The following is an 18,444-nucleotide window of genomic DNA, read 5'->3' as shown; positions in this document are numbered from 1 at the left end:
TACAAATTGTACTTTGTTAGAATCATGGAATAGTACAGCACAGAAGGAGGCCGCTCAGCCCATTGAGTCTGTGCTGGCTCCTTCAAAGAGCATTCCAGTAATAACTCCAAAATCATTTTCGTGCTCCTTCCCCACCACCTCTCTTCCCCACTGTACAAGACATGTTGTAATAATGTTGAAATGTCATTCTTCCTGGAGCCAGTTTCCCACTGCTTCCAGGCCACTCCTCTCCTTTTACATTGTGTGTTTTATTTTAACCATGTGGCTACAGAAGGAGAAGTGCACAAAGGGAACTCTGTGTAAAAATGGTGTTGAGGCACATCATTGAAACACAAGTGTCATTTGTCGCAGTCTGAGTCCTACCCACTGATGATGGGTGACATGGGGTCCCATCCTGATGGAGAATTCACAGCACCGGCCTCTCTCTGTTTTAAGCTCTCAGTAGATGGGCCTTGGATAAGGGGATTAATGATCTGAGGCTGATCTCCCCTGGACTGACCTCAGGCTTACTGGGAAGATCAAACGTGTTTCACCTGGGAATAGCTGGGTCAGCCAGTTCACTGCTGGCTGACTGGAGCTACTTGTCCAGCTTCTACTAATGGTTAAGTGGCTCCTATTATTCTACATTGCTTTTGGCTCTGGAATTTTCTCTACTGTTGAGTAATGGGATGTAAGGACACCCTTTTGTTTCCTTGTAGATTGTCTTCTCACTTTTCCTTATCCAGGGATTTTTGGCTTTCCTGGCTAATACCATTGCCTCTACCAGCAGAGAAAAGATAGACTGGCCACGCGTCTCATTTGTGACATGTGGGATCTTCCTGTGTGCATGTTGGGGGAGCCAGGTTTGTCTGAATGCCAGCGACTGAACATCAAGAAAGCAGTTTGTTGGCTGTCAAACACTTTGGGTCATTCAAAGTGCTATATAGAAAGATAGGCTGTTACATCAAAATTGTACCCGGGCCAGCTCTTTGGTGGAATTATTCAATTAAATGCAGGTTCTTTCCTATATCAAGATTCGAACCCCGTTTTCTGTCAAATGTCATGCGTTGAGCAAGGCTCTGAAAACATCCCAGTTTGTGTTCAGGGGACCAGTTGGGTTGAAGTTTAATTGCATTAGCAAATGGTTCAGGGCCAGGCCCAGAACCGATTCTCTGTACAGTCCATTCCTGTTACATGAATCATCACTTCTCTGTGGAATATTATTCCCTTATCAGGAACGTTCCCTTTTCAGGAATTTGCAGTGAGCATTGATGTCTGGTTGCCGTGAGTGATTTCTTTTGCTTCAGGCTTTTAATACCTCTGGTAGATATACCAGAAAATGGGCCATTTCATCCTGGGCACTTTTTAAAGAGGAATTTACTCTCAACACAACTACAGACTTTACTCATTTAAAGAGTTGAGAGAAAGCACTTATTCCCCTGGTGCAATTTTATCTCACAAGGGGTTTGGCCATTATGTTAAACTGCTGTTAATCCATTGCAATAAATGAGTGAATCAGTGCTTTAAAATAGGGAGTTTAGCGTGAATGTGTCTGAAGTGCGCTAAACAATGGGAGAATTGATTGAGGCCAGGAGACTGGAAGTATTGACAAAACAGCTAAATGAAGGAAAGAAATCTCCCGATATCTTGTGGCAGAGTGATGGGGGAGGTGGAGGAAAGCCGGGCATTTGACAAAGATGAGTTCAGATAGGCTGAAGGGTCATTGAATCCATCTTTGTGAAAGTAATTTAAGGCTGGAAGTGTTGTCACTTCAGGAACTTCTTTGCTGTCTTGCAGACCATGCAAGAGGAGCTCATTGAAGAATCAGAAGGTCCCTTCACAAATGAGTATGAAATCCGAGAGTATGATGCAAATTTCTACGATTACTTCGATCGAGATAATGAGGACCAATGGAATCAGAGATTTGGGCCAGCTGAGCGAGTTGAGTCTGAGACACAGGATACGAGGGTAAGATTGACTTCCACTTCCTTCGTTCAAGCTATTTATTTCAAATCTTGTTTGCATTTAGATATACGACGATTAAACTGTTAGCAGGAAGGGAATGAAGATGCATTAGTAGCAGTACTTAAAGCTAGCCTCCAGCCTAGAATCGTAGCGTCATAGAGGACTACATCAAGTCTGCGCTAGTCAAACAAGTACCTAACTATTCTAATCCCATTTTCCAGCACTAGGCCCATAACCTTGTATGCCATGGCATCGTAAGTGCACATCCAAATACTTCTTAAATGTTATGAGGGTTTCTGCCTCAACCACCCTTTCAGGCAGTGAGTTCCAGATTCCCACCACCCTCTGGGTGAAAAAATTCTTCCTCACATCCCCTCAATACCTCCTGCCCCTCCCCTTGAATCAATGCCCCCTGGTTATTGATCCCTCCACCAAGGGGAGAAGTTCCTTCCTGTCTACCCTATCTATGCCCCTCATTCATAATTTTATACACAAATTACACACAGCCTCCATGACTACCTCACTCAGGCACCCCCACCGCCCCCACTTTGCCATTGGTGACACAACACATCAATCCTCACGGTGTCCTGATTTCCCGTGGCCAATTAGAAACCGAATAGACTCTTTATCACCTGATTGGATGCTTCTTGCTTGTCAGGTTTCCAGGCCCCTCCCCCTCGGTCATGTCCAAGACTCATATAAAAGTGTTTAGAATTCTTTTAAGATGACAGTTTTTAATATCTGTGTGATTTGTTTCCCAGGTATTGCTCTCAGCAGTGCCCTGGGGATTAATTGTTCAATCCTGGAAAGTTGACAACTGTATTAGAGAGGTTTATCATTGTCCTGAAATCGCAGCATAGTTATTTTTCTTTTATGTGAATTACACCATTGTACTGAATCTTCTCAATAGAAGCATATTCCATTGAATGAAGATTTCTTTCCAGACTTCATCCTTGTGTATCTTGTCTTCACTCTAACTCCTCCTCCTCACAGTCTGGAACATTTCTTCTGAAACCATCTATCTTTCCACCCCTCCACCACACTCCCAGGCAGAGTTTTCCAGACCCTAACCACTCGCTGAGTGAAAAAGTTTTTCCTTGGGTCGCTTTTTTTCTCCAATTACTTTAAATCTGTGCCCTCTCGTTCTTGACCCTTTCATAAGCAGGAATATTTTTCCCCCTATCTGCTCTGTCCTGACCCCTCATGATTTTGAATACCTCTATCAAATCTCCTTTCAGATGATGAAGAATGAATCTGGACACAAATCCTTTTCTTGATGCTCGGTTTATTCACACAATGCAAGTATTATAGATCTCTGCCTTCGAAATTTGCCCACTGTCCCAACAATCCCTCTTTATATGTGCTCAAGATACTTGATTAATCAATACCCCTCCACCTGTTTATCCTTTAAAAATACAATTAACATAATATTAACAGGAAACACGTCAGGCCTTCTTACTGTGGTGTGTGAATGCAACTTGCTGTAAAGGTGGCACGTTTGGAAAATGTTATTTGTACGGTGAATGGTTGTGTTCACTGGCCCTTATTCTGGTGCATTGTGCTATTTTTAGATGGAGAACCTGAAGGGTGACAAAGGAGAGAAAGGAGAGCCCGCGATCTTCGAGCCTGTGAGTATGGAAAGCTCAGTGCCTGATCCACGCTGCCCCCTTTGAATCCCTGATATTTGTTAGGCCCCTCTTGCGCTTGTTAACAGGATCCAAGCTGGTCGGTGAAAGCAAAACCAAGACACTGGAGCTTTTCTTTATTGAGAGTTTATTGACTTGTTCAGCCTCATAGCTCTTCTCCCACCAACCCAGTGTCCCAGTTGTCCCCTATTTATGTGTGCTCAAAGACCATTAATACTCATGACCTATCTCTCTTCACCTTAAGATGTTGAAACCGCTAACATAGGAGTCTTAGCGCCTCCTACTCCAGTAACTCTTCCTTATGCACAATCCCAGAACTGTTAATTATCCTGTGGTAAATTGCCCATTTTTCCCCTCTCCTTGTGAGAACCGAGATGATGAGCATTAGTTGCCTATTCTACCACATAAGGCATCACACCCATGCCCTATCCTAGCCTCACTTTGTCTGCATGTGGACAGTCTTGATAAGAGTCACTGGACTGTGCCCAGGAGTGTGAGATTTGGCTAACCTCTTTCTCTTACCCATTCATGGTCTAAAGTCAGTTACAATCCAAGGAAGCAGCATTAGTGGGGAACGGAAGCTGGCTCATTATGACTCCTTTCTGCACAGGGTGGTTCCTTTACTCACTGAGAAGAAAGAAAGCCTCTTTTAAGAATTCTGACCCTTCCCCAGACACTTGCAAATTACCTGCTTGGAGTGTAATAAACGAGGGCACCTTGACCACCCCAGTTTAGATACCAAACTGCAAAAGGGAACTGCAGCCAACTTGGATACTCTATGACATGACTGAAAGATGACTTGCGACATTCGTTCATTTAACAGACTTTAACCCATCGAGTTAAGCCACTACAATAGCAGATGAGAACATGTCAGTCCTGTGTGTTAGGGCCTTCACGAGCGTTACGCTCACTTCCAGGTGCGTACTATCTCTTTGAAGACTGATCAGGTTGTTGGGCAGCGCAGTATGATTGATACCAGTGTGGCTGCTGCTAAAACCATTGGAGATCGCTATTGACCAAGGATGTTTCAGACGTTTATACAGTTCAGCTTTGCCTGGGTGTTGAATTCTGCCTTCTCCCTCAGCAGACCTTTTCACCGTCCCATTATAAACCTATAACAATATTCATAAATCGTTACCACTCCAGCCAGCAGCAGGGAAATTGTTAAACGGTAAAGGAAGTTGAATTGAAACATGTACATGATTTTCTTTCTGTTTTCTTTGAAGGGAATGCTGCTGCCTGGACCTGCAGGACCTCAAGGACCTCAGGTAATTGTTCATACAGCTTCTTTCAGGCCTTAAAATACACCTTAAATGCAAATTACAGGTCCCGTGAGCCATTCATCTCAAAGGTCAACTCCGGCCCGGGATTTAGTGTGGAGATCTTCACGTGCCGACAGAGATGCCCCCTCAACCGACGGTGTTGAAATGTTTCAGTTCATTTGACGAAGTGGGTTCATTATTGTTACGGGTTCAGAATAGATCTGTGGCCCATGGCTCAGTCCGGTTTCTGAGGGACAAGTGGTTCTCCACACTCAGTCAAGTGAACTTGCCCTCGTTTGGTTAGAAGCAAAACACTGTGGGGATGCTGGAAATCTGGAACAAAAACAGAAAGTGCTGGAAAAAACTCAGCAGGTCTAGCAGCACCTGTGGAGATAAAAATAAGAGTTAATGTTTCGAGTCCGTGTGACTCTTCTTCAGAGTTAAAGAGAAGTAAAAATGTGATTTAAGTCTATACTTTCTAAGGGGTGGGGGGGGGTGCTGGTGGAGCAGGTGAAGGCCAGCAATAGGTGGGGGCAAAGGAGAGATTGACCAAGATGTTGTGAACAAAAGGACGAAGGGGGTGTTAATGGGGAGTGGTAGGGGCTAAAGGAGGTGCTGATAGTGGTATTAAGGTAAGAAAGCAGAATGTGATGATAGCAAGACAAGGGTTAAGTACCTTTTTGGTATAGCTCTACTTGCTTCAATGGCCCACTGTCCTCAAACATATCTATTGTGCAAGCATGGGTGTGAAATTTGCCTTTGGCCTCCAAGATTTGGATTTGGGTCCTATTGAGACTGATGGGTTGGAAGTCTCCCCGCTTAGTGGTGGTGTGGTGGTCTTCCTATTTGCAATGGCCTTCAAACCCCTCTCGGTGTCAGCAATCTTCTTCAGCCCTGCAACCCTCTGAGATCTCTGCTCGCCTCTTATTCCCGTCTCTTTCTCACTCTGCCCTTCTATAAGTTGCAGCAGGCACCAGAGAAGAAATGACCAGCAGGGCTGCCAGATTTTGGTGAAAATCTAACCGCTCCGATAATGTCCTGCAAGGCGGTAACCCTACTGTCACCTACCCGGCCTACATGTGACTCTGGCCGGTACTAAAGTGGGTGAACTGCTAATACTTTCTGAAGTGACTTAGTTGTTTGAGGATGGGCAAAATATATGCACTTGCCAGTTTTGTTCAGGTCCCAATACCAAATCAGAGAAACCGAAACAAATTCTTAATCTTAAGGTCAAGCCACCCAGAGCTAGGTAATAATTGCACGAGATTATCTTAACTGCATAGGGGCCACAAGGATGGTTTTGGAATTCCAAACACCCTGTTGCATTAAGAGTGCTTTTTAACTCTGGTACCAACACCAATTTCTGCAGTTCTGAATCGCTGTTGATACCCGCCTCTTTCTGCTGCTGAAACACTAGTCCTGCCACCTTCATTACCTCATATCTTTTCCAACACTCCTTTGCTTGTCCTTCTCCTGCACCCGCTTTTCAAAGGCCTCAACTCACCCAAAAACTCGGGAATTCCTGTCCTCCTCTTCAAGCCTCACGGCACTATCAAAAACCTCAGTCTAATTTCAGAATCCCCTGTGGTCTCGTGCCCCTCTGGTTTCATTGGTTTCCTGCGATCTCGTGTAACCAGCCACACTCTTTGCTTCTCTAACGCAGGATTATTCCCCCGCTCTGCATCCACAGTGCTCTCACACTCAGCTGTTCTATGCACGCTTGCCTCTACCTGGCCAGCGGCCTCCCAGCTGTTTAAAAACGACCCAAGCTTCCTCTTCCTGTCTGTGCCGTTGGTTCCCCGTCAAAGCCTCTCCATTCGCCGCCTTTCACCCATGTCCGGTGACCATGGTGCTGCCCTTTCTTCCTTATTCTAAAGCACTTGGTGGTTCCTTTTTGCACTCCATCACCATCACTGGGGCTGTGATCAAGGCTCACCAGGACAGAGAGCGATGTATTCTGCACTCTTAACAACAGCAGCATCGTAACATAGCAAAACGACCCAAGGTGGTTGTTAACCCAAAATTGAGCCACGTAAGGAGGGATGAAGGTAGGCGATCAAACGCTTGGTCAAAGAGGTAGGTTTGAAGGAGCGCCTTTAAAGGTGGAGAGAGAGGTGAAGCGGGTTAGGGAGGGGATTCCAGAGCTTCGGGCCCAGGCAGGTGGAGACGTGGCTGGCAATTAGGGGCGGTCAAGGGGGCAGTGTTGGAACAGCATAGAAACGTCAGAGGGTTGGAGTTAACGCTAGAAAACCTGAACTTGATGCAGACAAGGCAACCCCCTCCCAGGCAGTGATGGCCTTGCTTTGGCGAGTGGGACAATCCTTTCTATGCCCAGTCTTGTGCTGTTTCGCTTGGAAACATCCAGCGACAGTGCCTCCATTTAATGAAGTAGATTTGACGTTACTCCGAGTACTTGCTTTGACGGTGATGTTTTGCTCAGCTCCCTGTTTCTGGGGTCGGCTGCCACTGAGGTAGTGATCTGTACCGCAGTGCCAGAGCCTGTACTCAGACATTGACTTTTGAGTGGGTGTTCGGAGATTACATATGAAGTCAAGAGATCAAGAGGGGAATTAAAAAGAAATTTCAGCCTGTTCCTCGCAGCAAAACCCTACGAGCAACATTGTTTTTGGCTTATGGGCTCCACTGTTTGTTTTACTGTTACTGGGAAGAGGCACAAGTTTCCCACTGTCATCAAAAAAATCTCTTGTTTTGGCTCTTGTGAAAACTGCCTAAGAAAACTGTAGCCCTTCTGGGTATCAAAGCTTGGTTTAGTTTTTACTTCAAAGTGTGCCAGCTTTGCTTGGTCATTAACTCTCTGGATCCTGAGCCAATAAGAAAAAGAAAAACTTACATTTATATAGCGCCGTTCACATCCTGAAGCGCTTTACAACCCATGAAGTATTTTTTGAAGGGTAGTCACTGTTGTTGTCATAAACCCAGTGGTCAGTTTGTGCACAGCAAGCTCCCAGCCATGTGATCATGACCAGTTTTAGTGATAGCGAGTTTAGTGAGGGGTGAATATTGGCAAGGGTACCAGGGAGAACTCTCTTGCCCTTCTTCAAGATAGTGCCACTGGATCTTTTACTTCTGCTTAGATGCCAGAAGGAGCCTCAAGTCTATTGCCCTATTCAAAAGATGGCACCTGAAACAGTGCAGCACTCCCTCAGTACCGCACTGGGAGTGACAGCCTACATTTTGTGCTTGAGTCTCTGGAGTGGGACTTGAACCCACAATCTTCAAACATGGCTCAAGAGTGCTACCCACAGAGTCACAGCTGGCATGAGATGTGGGTTGGATCCCCTGCTAGGTGGTCTGGGCCAACAGTCCAGTGCACTGCTGAGGGAGTGCTGCATTGTTGGATGAGACATTGAACAAAGGTGCTGTCTGCCTGCTCTAATATATGTTGAAAACTTGCCAATACAATGTAAAGCAAGAGCTCTCCTGATATTTCTGGCCAGCATTCCTCCTCACTCAACGCCACTAAAAGAAAATAAATTAACCACTCATTTATCTTGTGATATTTTTAGTACAAAATGGTTGCTGTGTTTATTGTCATAACAGCCAAACTATAGTGTTTGAAGTGCTTTGGGAGAATTTCATTATATAGCTGATGTTTCATAAATGCAAATCTTTTTATTAAGTAAGATTGTTTATTGTGGAACCTTCTGCAGACGATATTCTGCAATGGTTGTCAAGTGTAATGTTGGAAATTTAATATTGAAGTGAATGCAAACTTGCAGAGCTGAAACCACTTAGCTTTATTGCTCTCTTGTGAAGGAGCGAGCACCACTTTAAGGAGCTTCTTTCCCCCAGGGCTCCCAGAAGGATGTGCACGTGTAGTTTACCTTTTCCGACTGGTCCCTGGGATGTGTGTGTCATTGTTGAGGTCCATCGCCAATCCTACCTAGAGAGATTGGCCATCTTCTTGAGCCGCTGATGGTGATGGTACACCCACAAACCTTGAGCCAGCAGCGATGAAGGCATTCAGGGTGGTGTGACCACAAGAACACATGAGATAGAAGCAGAGTAGACTGTAGGGCCCATCGAGCATGGTCTGCTATTCAATACTATCATGGCTGATCTTTGACTTTAACTCGACTTTCCTGTCTGTTCTCCATTTCCATTAATTCCCCGTGAAACCAAAAATCTGTCTCGGCCTTAAATATATTCAACGATGGAGCATCTACAACCCTCTGGGGTAGAGAGTTCCAAAGATTTACAACCCTGTGAGTGAAGAAATTTCTCCTCACCTCAGCCCTAAATGATCGGCCCCTTATCCTGAAGCTGTGCCCCCGTGTTTTAGACTCCCCGACCAGTGGAAACAATCTCTCAGCGACTACCCTATCAAACCCCTTCGGTATCCTGTATGTTTCAATGAGATTGCCTCTCATTCGTTCAAACTCCATAGGCCCAAGCTACTCGTCTTCTCATCATAGGACAGCCCCCTCACCCCAGGGGTTAATCTAATGCAGCTTTGTTGCACTGCATCCTGTGCAAGTATAACCTCCCTTAAATGTGGAGACCAAAAGCTGCGCACAGTATTCCGGGTGTGGTCTCACCAAATGCAGCTTAGCGATGCTGCCATTCCTACTCATCCTGTCTTTGATGGAAGTGCTGACAGAGGAACTGTTGGCACTCTACGCTCCACATTTCCACATAAATGGGAGAAATGTCATCTGTCTTTATTCTCTCTCTGGAACCTAGAGTAACCAAATAACCCTTGTATCATCTGCTGAGGGAAGAGTGACAAAATTGAGAAGCTTGCTCTTCAGAATCCTGACAAACTAAACCTTGATTTTGTTTCGCATTTTCCTTGAAACCAAAAAAAAAGAGAGAAAAATCTGGTTCACATTAAATGTCTCTGAAGAATATCTCTTGCGGTCTCCGAAAGCAATCAGATAATGTCCAATTCCTTGTGAGGCCTTGACCTTTGTCTGAACTCCTTTTCTTGCAGGGCCCTCCGGGATCTCCAGGTTCGATGGGCCTGCGTGGACAGGCTGGCGACCCAGGTCCAACGGTAAGCATTGCCATTTAACCGTTACCGTGGTTACACGTGGACATGAATGCCTGGCCGCACTGAGAGTGTAGCCGCACCGAGGTAGGGCGATGATCAGTTGAAGCATGTTGTTGTTTTTAACCTCGTGCAGCACAGGTTGCCAAGTTGGTCTCCACGGATACAGTGGGATCCTCCATGGTACCTTGGGTAGGGCATTGGAATTCAGCACGTTTTCTGAAGTGACATTCGAGGCACCAGGGATCATCGAGAACCCTCAGAATCCCCGAGGGAAGATTGTACATGATCCACGGGCAGAGCAGACCCCTGGGACCAAGGAACTTCCATGTGTTCTGATGATGTTCAATGATTTCCATGTGATGTTCCCTCTTGCATGCACAATAAATACCACACATGCTGGAGAGGTCTCTGCTATTGTTCCTCTATGTTGAGAGGGGAGGCCATTTAGAACAGATGAATTTGAGCCAACAGATGATTTGAAACACATATGAGTGTCTTCACCACATTGTATAGTACAAAATAACACGTTTTGCAACAGCCAAAGCGAGCAAGCCACAGGTTTAAAGGAGAATGGTGGTTTTTGAGGTAAGTATTAGGGGTCAACAGAGACCATCAGAGACGTTTTGACCATGAACTAAACAGGTTCTCTGAACCTTGTGTAACTCGCTAATGAGGCCACTCATTTTCATAAGGATATTGATTACACTAAGATAAACGTCAGGTAATTAGTGTATCTGAGTTCGTTAATTTACTTTTTTTAAACAAACCCTGATTATCAAATCAATCTCCCTCAGTCCATCTCCATCACTCCTGTTCTTCCTATTCGTGTTAATTTCTCTTTTTCATTCTCTCCATCTCCCTCTCTCCCTTTATTTCTCCTCCTCATTCCTCTCCCTATTCTCCATCTTTTCCATTCCTTTTTATTTCCCTCCCCTCTCCCTCATTTTCTTGTATTGTTCTTTAATCTCTTGTTCCTTCGCTCCCTCTGGTTCTTTCCCTCCTTGTTTCTCTCTCTCTCTCCCTCCCTCCCTGCCGCTCGTTTTTAAGTATTCGAACCCTATCCCTGCATTCACCTTCTGTGGCATTGGAAGTTCCGTTGGCTGAAGGAATCTCCTTGAAAACTGCCCTGCTTTGCAGCCCAGTAAGTCAGTGTCTTCCTTGACTGGCTGGGTCCAGGTGTGCTGCTTACCCTCCAGTATTGTGCGTGTGTGTGTCGCCTGAAGGAGCTGATGCTGGTCCGGCCAAACAAGGGGAATATTTGTGGAGGACCACTGCAGCTGGCAGCTTTAACTCTTCAATCCGTCAATTAGATGTAAATATCCCTCGGCCTGTTGCATTTACCTCAGCGGTCCATGCTCGCTTCTTAAAAATGCACACACACGAGGAGCTGTTGACAAGTGTTACACCAAAGGCATGACTAAATATTGAAGGTGCTACAAGACTGCACTGCACTCTGGTTCAACAGCTGACCTGCAGAGTTCAGTCGCATGCTCTGTTTTTTGTTTATTCTTGTATTTCTGTTACGTGTACAATTATATAGAAACTGCAGCTCAGAAACAGGCTATTTGGCCCATCTGCTCCTTACTAGCTCCTCACAAGTCTCCTTTCACCTTACTTTGTCTCACCCTATCAGCCTAACCTTTTATTCCTTTCTCCCTCATCTAACTTCCCCTTGAACGTGCCTATGCTATTTGCATCAACCACTCCATGCAGTGGTGAGTTCCACATTCCCACCGCTCCCTGGTTAAAGAGGTTTCACCTAAATCCCCCTATTGGATTTATTAGTGACGATCTTATATTGGTGACCCCTAGTTTTGGATTAGTAACTTGAACTGAAATGCCCCCGGCCTCTTTATTTTGTGAGCACCTCAGCATGTTTAAAAACCTCCAGGCTACAAATGCAAAAAGCGTTTTGAAAGTCATCTGGTTTGGATCATGCTGGACCATGCTGGTGCACACCCCATCGGTACCACTTTTATGTAAGTAATCGGCGAGGCATTCCCAGATCTGACCAGCTTCTGCAGTTGCCCATGTCCTACCCCTGAAAGGTAGGGTTGCTTTAAAAGGATTGTGTGTTAGACTAGCCCCTGCGGTCCATCTTCTCAGAACCTTCTCTCCAGAGTGCACCAGATTGCTCTGTGTTAGGATCATGTGGCTTCACAAGTAACTCACTGGCTTTGAAGCACTTTGGGGGAACACTGAGGATATGAAAGGCCCAATATTTGTTCCAGATTGATCCCATGTTTAGTGTTGACTTTCATGGGCAATATTTCCCCAATTCTTCAGATGAAAGAACTCTTGTCTTTAACCCCTTTCTTGCCTCTGCACAGCATCCCTTAGCATGGATCCTGCCTCCAGAGCAAAGAGTTTCCAGATTTTGCTTATCCTTTCCCTAATTCAGTCTTGGACCGAATGTACGCCTAGTCAAAGATCAGGAGATAAAAGATGGCCTTTTAGGGACATCTGCTCATTGTTACTGAACTTAGAGCAAATGTTGCATCGAAATCACTGAACGCGGAGTTGTGGCCACTCCATACGAGTTAAATTACACACTGCGGACTGCAGAATGTGTCTACTGCTCTGTACACCCCTGACCGTGTGAGTGATCCACAGCTTGTCGAACACTTTGTTCTTTTTATTCATTAAATGCGGATGAAAGTCCTCAGATTTTTGGCTGATTTCAGATCGCAGACAGCTTGCCTCCAGAGCTCTTTTTTTTAAATTGGAAAGGGAAATTTTGATTGTTGTAGCTAGCAGTGGTAGCTCAAAAAGACACACACATAGGCTGTCCCTTCAGCAGTCCCAACCATTCCCCCATTGGTCCTCCTGGGTATGTTTTTTGTTAGGATCACAAGCTCCGGTCATAACAATTTTTTTTTTTTTGGGTCCTGTCAGTTCCAAAGTCAGGGGCCCCCGGAGCAAATCAAACCCTGCCTTCAATAGACTTGCCCACCTAGCTCTTCAAGGGAAGAGGAGAGAAAGAGAGAGAGGGAGAGAGAGGGAGAGAAAAAACGTAAAAAGGGCAGATGAGTTTTGTTAGGGTTTTTTCATTTCCTTTGGGAGAAGACATGGAAAATTGCCGTGGCAGTTTGAAGGGAGAGGCCTTCTCTTTCAAACGCCACTGGCGGTCTCTCCTGCATTTGTGACATGTGGTTTGCATTGTGCGGATCCCTGGGCTATGGATATAGAGCTGCCAGTTTCAGAGGGGGGAAAGAAAGTGTATCCTTATGCAGCAAGGCTTTTGGGATAAAAGCTCCTAATAGCCCAGGTTACAGGGTGCCACTAGGGCAAAACCGATTGAGGATCTCTGCACAGGTACAATGACAAACGGGATTAGGTCAGTTTGTGCCACTCAGAACATTTTTTTATCTTCACTGCTTGTTTACTTGGAACCTCTCAGACTTGCTCGTTCCGCACCGAGAGTCTCTGATTGTCATTTGGTACCGGGTTTCTCAGTGTTCCTGACCCTGGGACATCGGTGCTCTGTCCAGTCAGCTCCTGCCCCTGGGGTATTTACACACTGTCCCATCAGCTCCTGACCCTGGGGTATTTACACACGGTCCCATCACCTCCTGACCCTGGGGTATTTACACACTGTCCCATCACCTCCTGACCCTGGGGTATTTACACACTGTCCCATCACCTCCTGACCCTGGGGTATTTACACACTGTCCCATCACCTCCTGACCCTGGGGTATTTACACACTGTCCCATCACCTCCTGACCCTGGGGTATTTACACACTGTCCCATCACCTACTGACCCTGGGGTATTTACACACTGTCCCATCACCTCCTGACCCTGGTGTATTTACACACTGCTCCATCACCTCCTGACCCTGGGGTATTTACACACTGTCCCATCACCTCCTGACCCTGGGGTATTTACACACTGTCCCATCACCTCCTGACCCTGGGGTATTTACACACTGTCCCATCACCTCCTGACCCTGGGGTATTTACACATTGTCCCATCACCTCCTGACCCTGGGGTATTTACACACTGTCCCATCACCTCCTGACCCTGGGGTATTTACACACTGTCCCATCACCTCCTGACCCTGGGGTATTTACACACTGTCCCATCACCTCCTGACCCTGGGGTATTTACACACTTTCCCATCAATTCCTGACCCTGGGGTATTTACACACTGTCCCATCAATTCCTGACCCTGGGGTATTTACACACTGTCCCATCACCTCCTGACCCTGGGGTATTTACACACTGTCCCATCAATTCCTGACCCTGGGGTATTTACACACTGTCCCATCACCTCCTGACCCTGGGGTATTTACACACTGTCCCATCACCTCCTGACCCTGGGGTATTTACACACTGTACCATCACCTCCTGACCCTGGGGTATTTACACACTGTCCCATCAATTCCTGACCCTGGGGTATTTACGCACTGTCCCATCACCTCCTGACCCTGGGGTATTTACACACTGTCCCATCACCTCCTGACCCTGGGGTATTTACACACTGCCCTATCCAATCCTGACCCTGGGGTATTTACACACTGCCCTATCCAATCCTGACCCTGGGGTATTTACACACTGTCTCATCAATTCCTGACCCTGGGGTATTTACACACTGTCCCATCACCTCCTGACCCTGGGGTATTTACACACTGTCCCATCACCTCCTGACCCTGGGGTATTTACACACTGCCGTATCCAATCCTGACCCTGGGGTATTTACACACTGTCCCATCACCTCCTGACCCTGGGGTATTTACCCACTATCCCATCACCTCCTGACCCTGGGGTATTTACACACTGTCCCATCACCTCCTGACCCTGGGGTATTTACACACTGTCCCATCACCTCCTGACCCTGGGGTATTTACACACTGTCCCATCACCTCCCGACCCTGGGGTATTTACCCACTGTCCCATCACCTCCTGACCCTGGGGTATTTACACACTGTCCCATCAACTCCTGACCCTGGGGTATTTACACACTGTCCCATCACCTCCTGACCCTGGGGTATTTACACACTGTCCCATCACCTCCTGACCCTGGGGTATTTACACACTGTCCCATCACCTCCTGACCCTGGGGTATTTACACAATGTCCCATCACCTCCTGACCCTGGGGTATTTACACACTGTCCCATCACCTCCTGACGCTGGTGTATTTACACACTGTCCCATCACCTCCTGACCCTGGGGTATTTACACACTGTCCCATCACCTCCTGACCCTGGGGTATTTACACACTGTCCCATCACCTCCTGACCCTGGGGTATTTACACACTGTCCCATCACCTCCTGACCCTGGGGTATTTACACACTGTCCCATCACCTCCTGACCCTGGGGTATTTACACACTGTCCCATCACCTCCTGACCCTGGGGTATTTACACACTGTCCCATCACCTCCTGACCCTGGGGTATTTACACACTGCCCCATCACCTCCTGACCCTGGGGTATTTACACACTGTCCCATCACCTCCTGACCCTGGGGTATTTACACACTGTCCCATCACCTCCTGACCCTGGGGTATTTACACACTGTCCCATCACCTCCTGACCCTGGGGTATTTACACACTGTCCCATCACCTCCTGACCCTGGGGTATTTACACACTGTCCCATCACCTCCTGACCCTGGGGTATTTACACACTGTCCCATCACCTCCTGACCCTGGGGTATTTACACACTGTCCCATCACCTCCTGACCCTGGGGTATTTACACACTGTCCCATCACCTCCTGACCCTGGGGTATTTACACACTGCCCCATCAATTCCTGACCCTGGGGTATTTACACACTGTCCCATCACCTCCTGACCCTGGGGTATTTACACACTGTCCCATCAACTCCTGACCCTGGGGTATTTACACAATGTCCCATCACCTCCTGACCCTGGGGTATTTACACACTGTCCCATCACCTCCTGACCCTGGGGTATTTGCACACTGTCCCATCACCTCCTGACGCTGGTGTATTTACACACTGTCCCATCACCTCCTGACCCTGGTGTATTTACACACTGTCCCATCACCTCCTGACCCTGGGGTATTTACACACTGTCCCATCACCTCCTGACCCTGGGGTATTTACACACTGTCCCATCACCTCCTGACCCTGGGGTATTTACACACTGTCCCATCACCTCCTGACCCTGGGGTATTTACACACTGTCCCATCACCTCCTGACCCTGGGGTATTTACACACTGTCCCATCACCTCCTGACCCTGGGGTATTTACACACTGTCCCATCACCTCCTGACCCTGGGGTATTTACACACTGTCCCATCACCTCCTGACCCTGGGGTATTTACACACTGTCCCATCACCTCCTGACCCTGGGGTATTTACACACTGTCCCATCACCTCCTGACCCTGGGGTATTTACACACTGTCCCATCACCTCCTGACCCTGGGGTATTTACACACTGTCCCATCACCTCCTGACCCTGGGGTATTTACACACTGTCCCATCACCTCCTGACCCTGGGGTATTTACACACTGTCCCATCACCTCCTGACCCTGGGGTATTTACACACTGTCCCATCACCTCCTGACCCTGGGGTATTTACACACTGTCCCATCACCTCCTGACCCTGGGGTATTTACACACTGTCCCATCACCTCCTGACCCTGGGGTATTTACACACTGCCCCATCAATTCCTGATCCTGGGGTATTTACACACTGTCCCATCACCTCCTGACCCTGGGGTATTTACACACTGTCCCATCACCTCCTGACCCTGGGGTATTTACACACTGTCCCATCACCTCCTGACCCTGGGGTATTTACACACTGTCCCATCACCTCCTGACCCTGGTGTATTTACACACTGTCCCATCACCTCCTGACCCTGGGGTATTTACACAATGTCCCATCACCTCCTGACCCTGGGGTATTTACACACTGTCCCATCACCTCCTGACCCTGGTGTATTTACACACTGCCCCATCACCTCCTGACCCTGGGGTATTTACACACTGTCCTATCACCACCTGACCCTGGGGTATTTACACACTGCCCCATCAATTCCTGACCCTGGGGTATTTACACACTGTCCCATCACCTCCTGACCCTGGGGTATTTACACACTGTCCCATCACTTCCTGACCCTGGGGTATTTACACACTGTCCCATCACCTCCTGACCCTGGGGTATTTACACACTGTCCCATCACCTCCTGACCCTGGGGTATTTACACACTGTCCCATCACCTCCTGACCCTGGGGTATTTACACACTGTCCCATCACCTCCTGACCCTGGGGTATTTACACACTGTCCCATCAATTCCTGACCCTGGGGTATTTACACACTGTCCCATCACCTCCTGACCCTGGGGTATTTACACACTGTCCCATCACCTCCTGACCCTGGGGTATTTACACACTGTCCCATCACCTCCTGACCCTGGGGTATTTACACACTGTCCCATCACCTCCTGACCCTGGGGTATTTACACACTGTCCCATCACCTCCTGACCCTGGGGTATTTACACACTGTCCCATCACCTCCTGACCCTGGGGTATTTACACACTGTCCCATCACCTCCTGACCCTGGGGTATTTACACACTGTCCCATCACCTCCTGACCCTGGGGTATTTACACACTGTCCCATCACCTCCTGACCCTGGGGTATTTACACACTGTCCCATCACCTCCTGACCCTGGGGTATTTACACACTGTCCCATCACCTCCTGACCCTGGGGTATTTACACACTGTCCCATCACCTCCTGACCCTGGGGTATTTACACACTGCCCCATCACCTCCTGACCCTGGGGTATTTATACACTGTCCCATCAATTCCTGACCCTGGGGTATTTACACACTGTCCCATCACCTCCTGACCCTGGGGTATTTACACACTGCCCCATCACCTCCTGACCCTGGGGTATTTACACACTGTCCCATCAATTCCTGACCCTGGGGTATTTACACACTGTCCCATCAATTCCTGACCCTGGGGTATTTACACACTGTCCCATCACCTCCTGACCCTGGGGTATTTACACACAGTCCCATCACCTCCTGACCCTGGGGTATTTACACACTGTCCCATCAATTCCTGACCCTGGGGTATTTACACACTGTCCCATCACCTCCTGACCCTGGGGTATTTACACACTGTCCCATCAATTCCTGACCCTGGGGTATTTACACACTGTCCCATCAATTCCTGACCCTGGGGTATTTACACACTGTCCCATCACCTCCTGACCCTGGGGTATTTACACACTGTCCCATCACCTCCTGACCCTGGTGTATTTACACACTGCTCCATCACCTCCTGACCCTGGGGTATTTACACACTGTCCCATCACCTCCTGACCCTGGTGTATTTACACACTGCTCCATCACCTCCTGACCCTGGGTATTTACCCACTGTCCCATCACCTCCTGACCCTGGGGTATTTACACACTGCTCCATCACCTCCTGACCCTGGGGTATTTACACACTGTCCCATCACCTCCTGACCCTGGGGTATTTACACACTGTCCCATCACCTCCTGACCCTGGGGTATTTACCCACTGTCCCATCACCTCCTGACCCTGGGGTATTTACACACTGTCCCATCAATTCCTGACCCTGGGG

The 18,444-nt window shown here is 47.6% G+C and overlaps 1 protein-coding gene across 2 annotated transcripts in view; it reads left to right on the top strand.

Annotated features, from left to right (window-relative positions):
• LOC121271150 (collagen alpha-1(XI) chain-like) overlaps positions 1–18,444 on the top strand; it is a 318,218-nt gene that overhangs the window by 94,424 nt on the left and 205,350 nt on the right. For both annotated transcript variants that reach the window (XM_041176909.1, XM_041176910.1), the window contains 4 exons: positions 1,777–1,947; positions 3,516–3,572; positions 4,817–4,858; positions 9,807–9,869. In XM_041176909.1, coding sequence (XP_041032843.1) covers positions 1,777–1,947; positions 3,516–3,572; positions 4,817–4,858; positions 9,807–9,869 — 333 coding nt within the window. The remainder of the gene's footprint in view (positions 1–1,776; positions 1,948–3,515; positions 3,573–4,816; positions 4,859–9,806; positions 9,870–18,444) is intronic.

Source organism: Carcharodon carcharias, chromosome 30 (assembly GCF_017639515.1).
Source record: "Carcharodon carcharias isolate sCarCar2 chromosome 30, sCarCar2.pri, whole genome shotgun sequence".
Classification (NCBI taxonomy): Eukaryota; Metazoa; Chordata; class Chondrichthyes; order Lamniformes; family Lamnidae; genus Carcharodon; species Carcharodon carcharias.
Note: the sequence above shows the minus strand (reverse complement) of the source record. Positions and strands in the feature narration are given on the sequence as shown.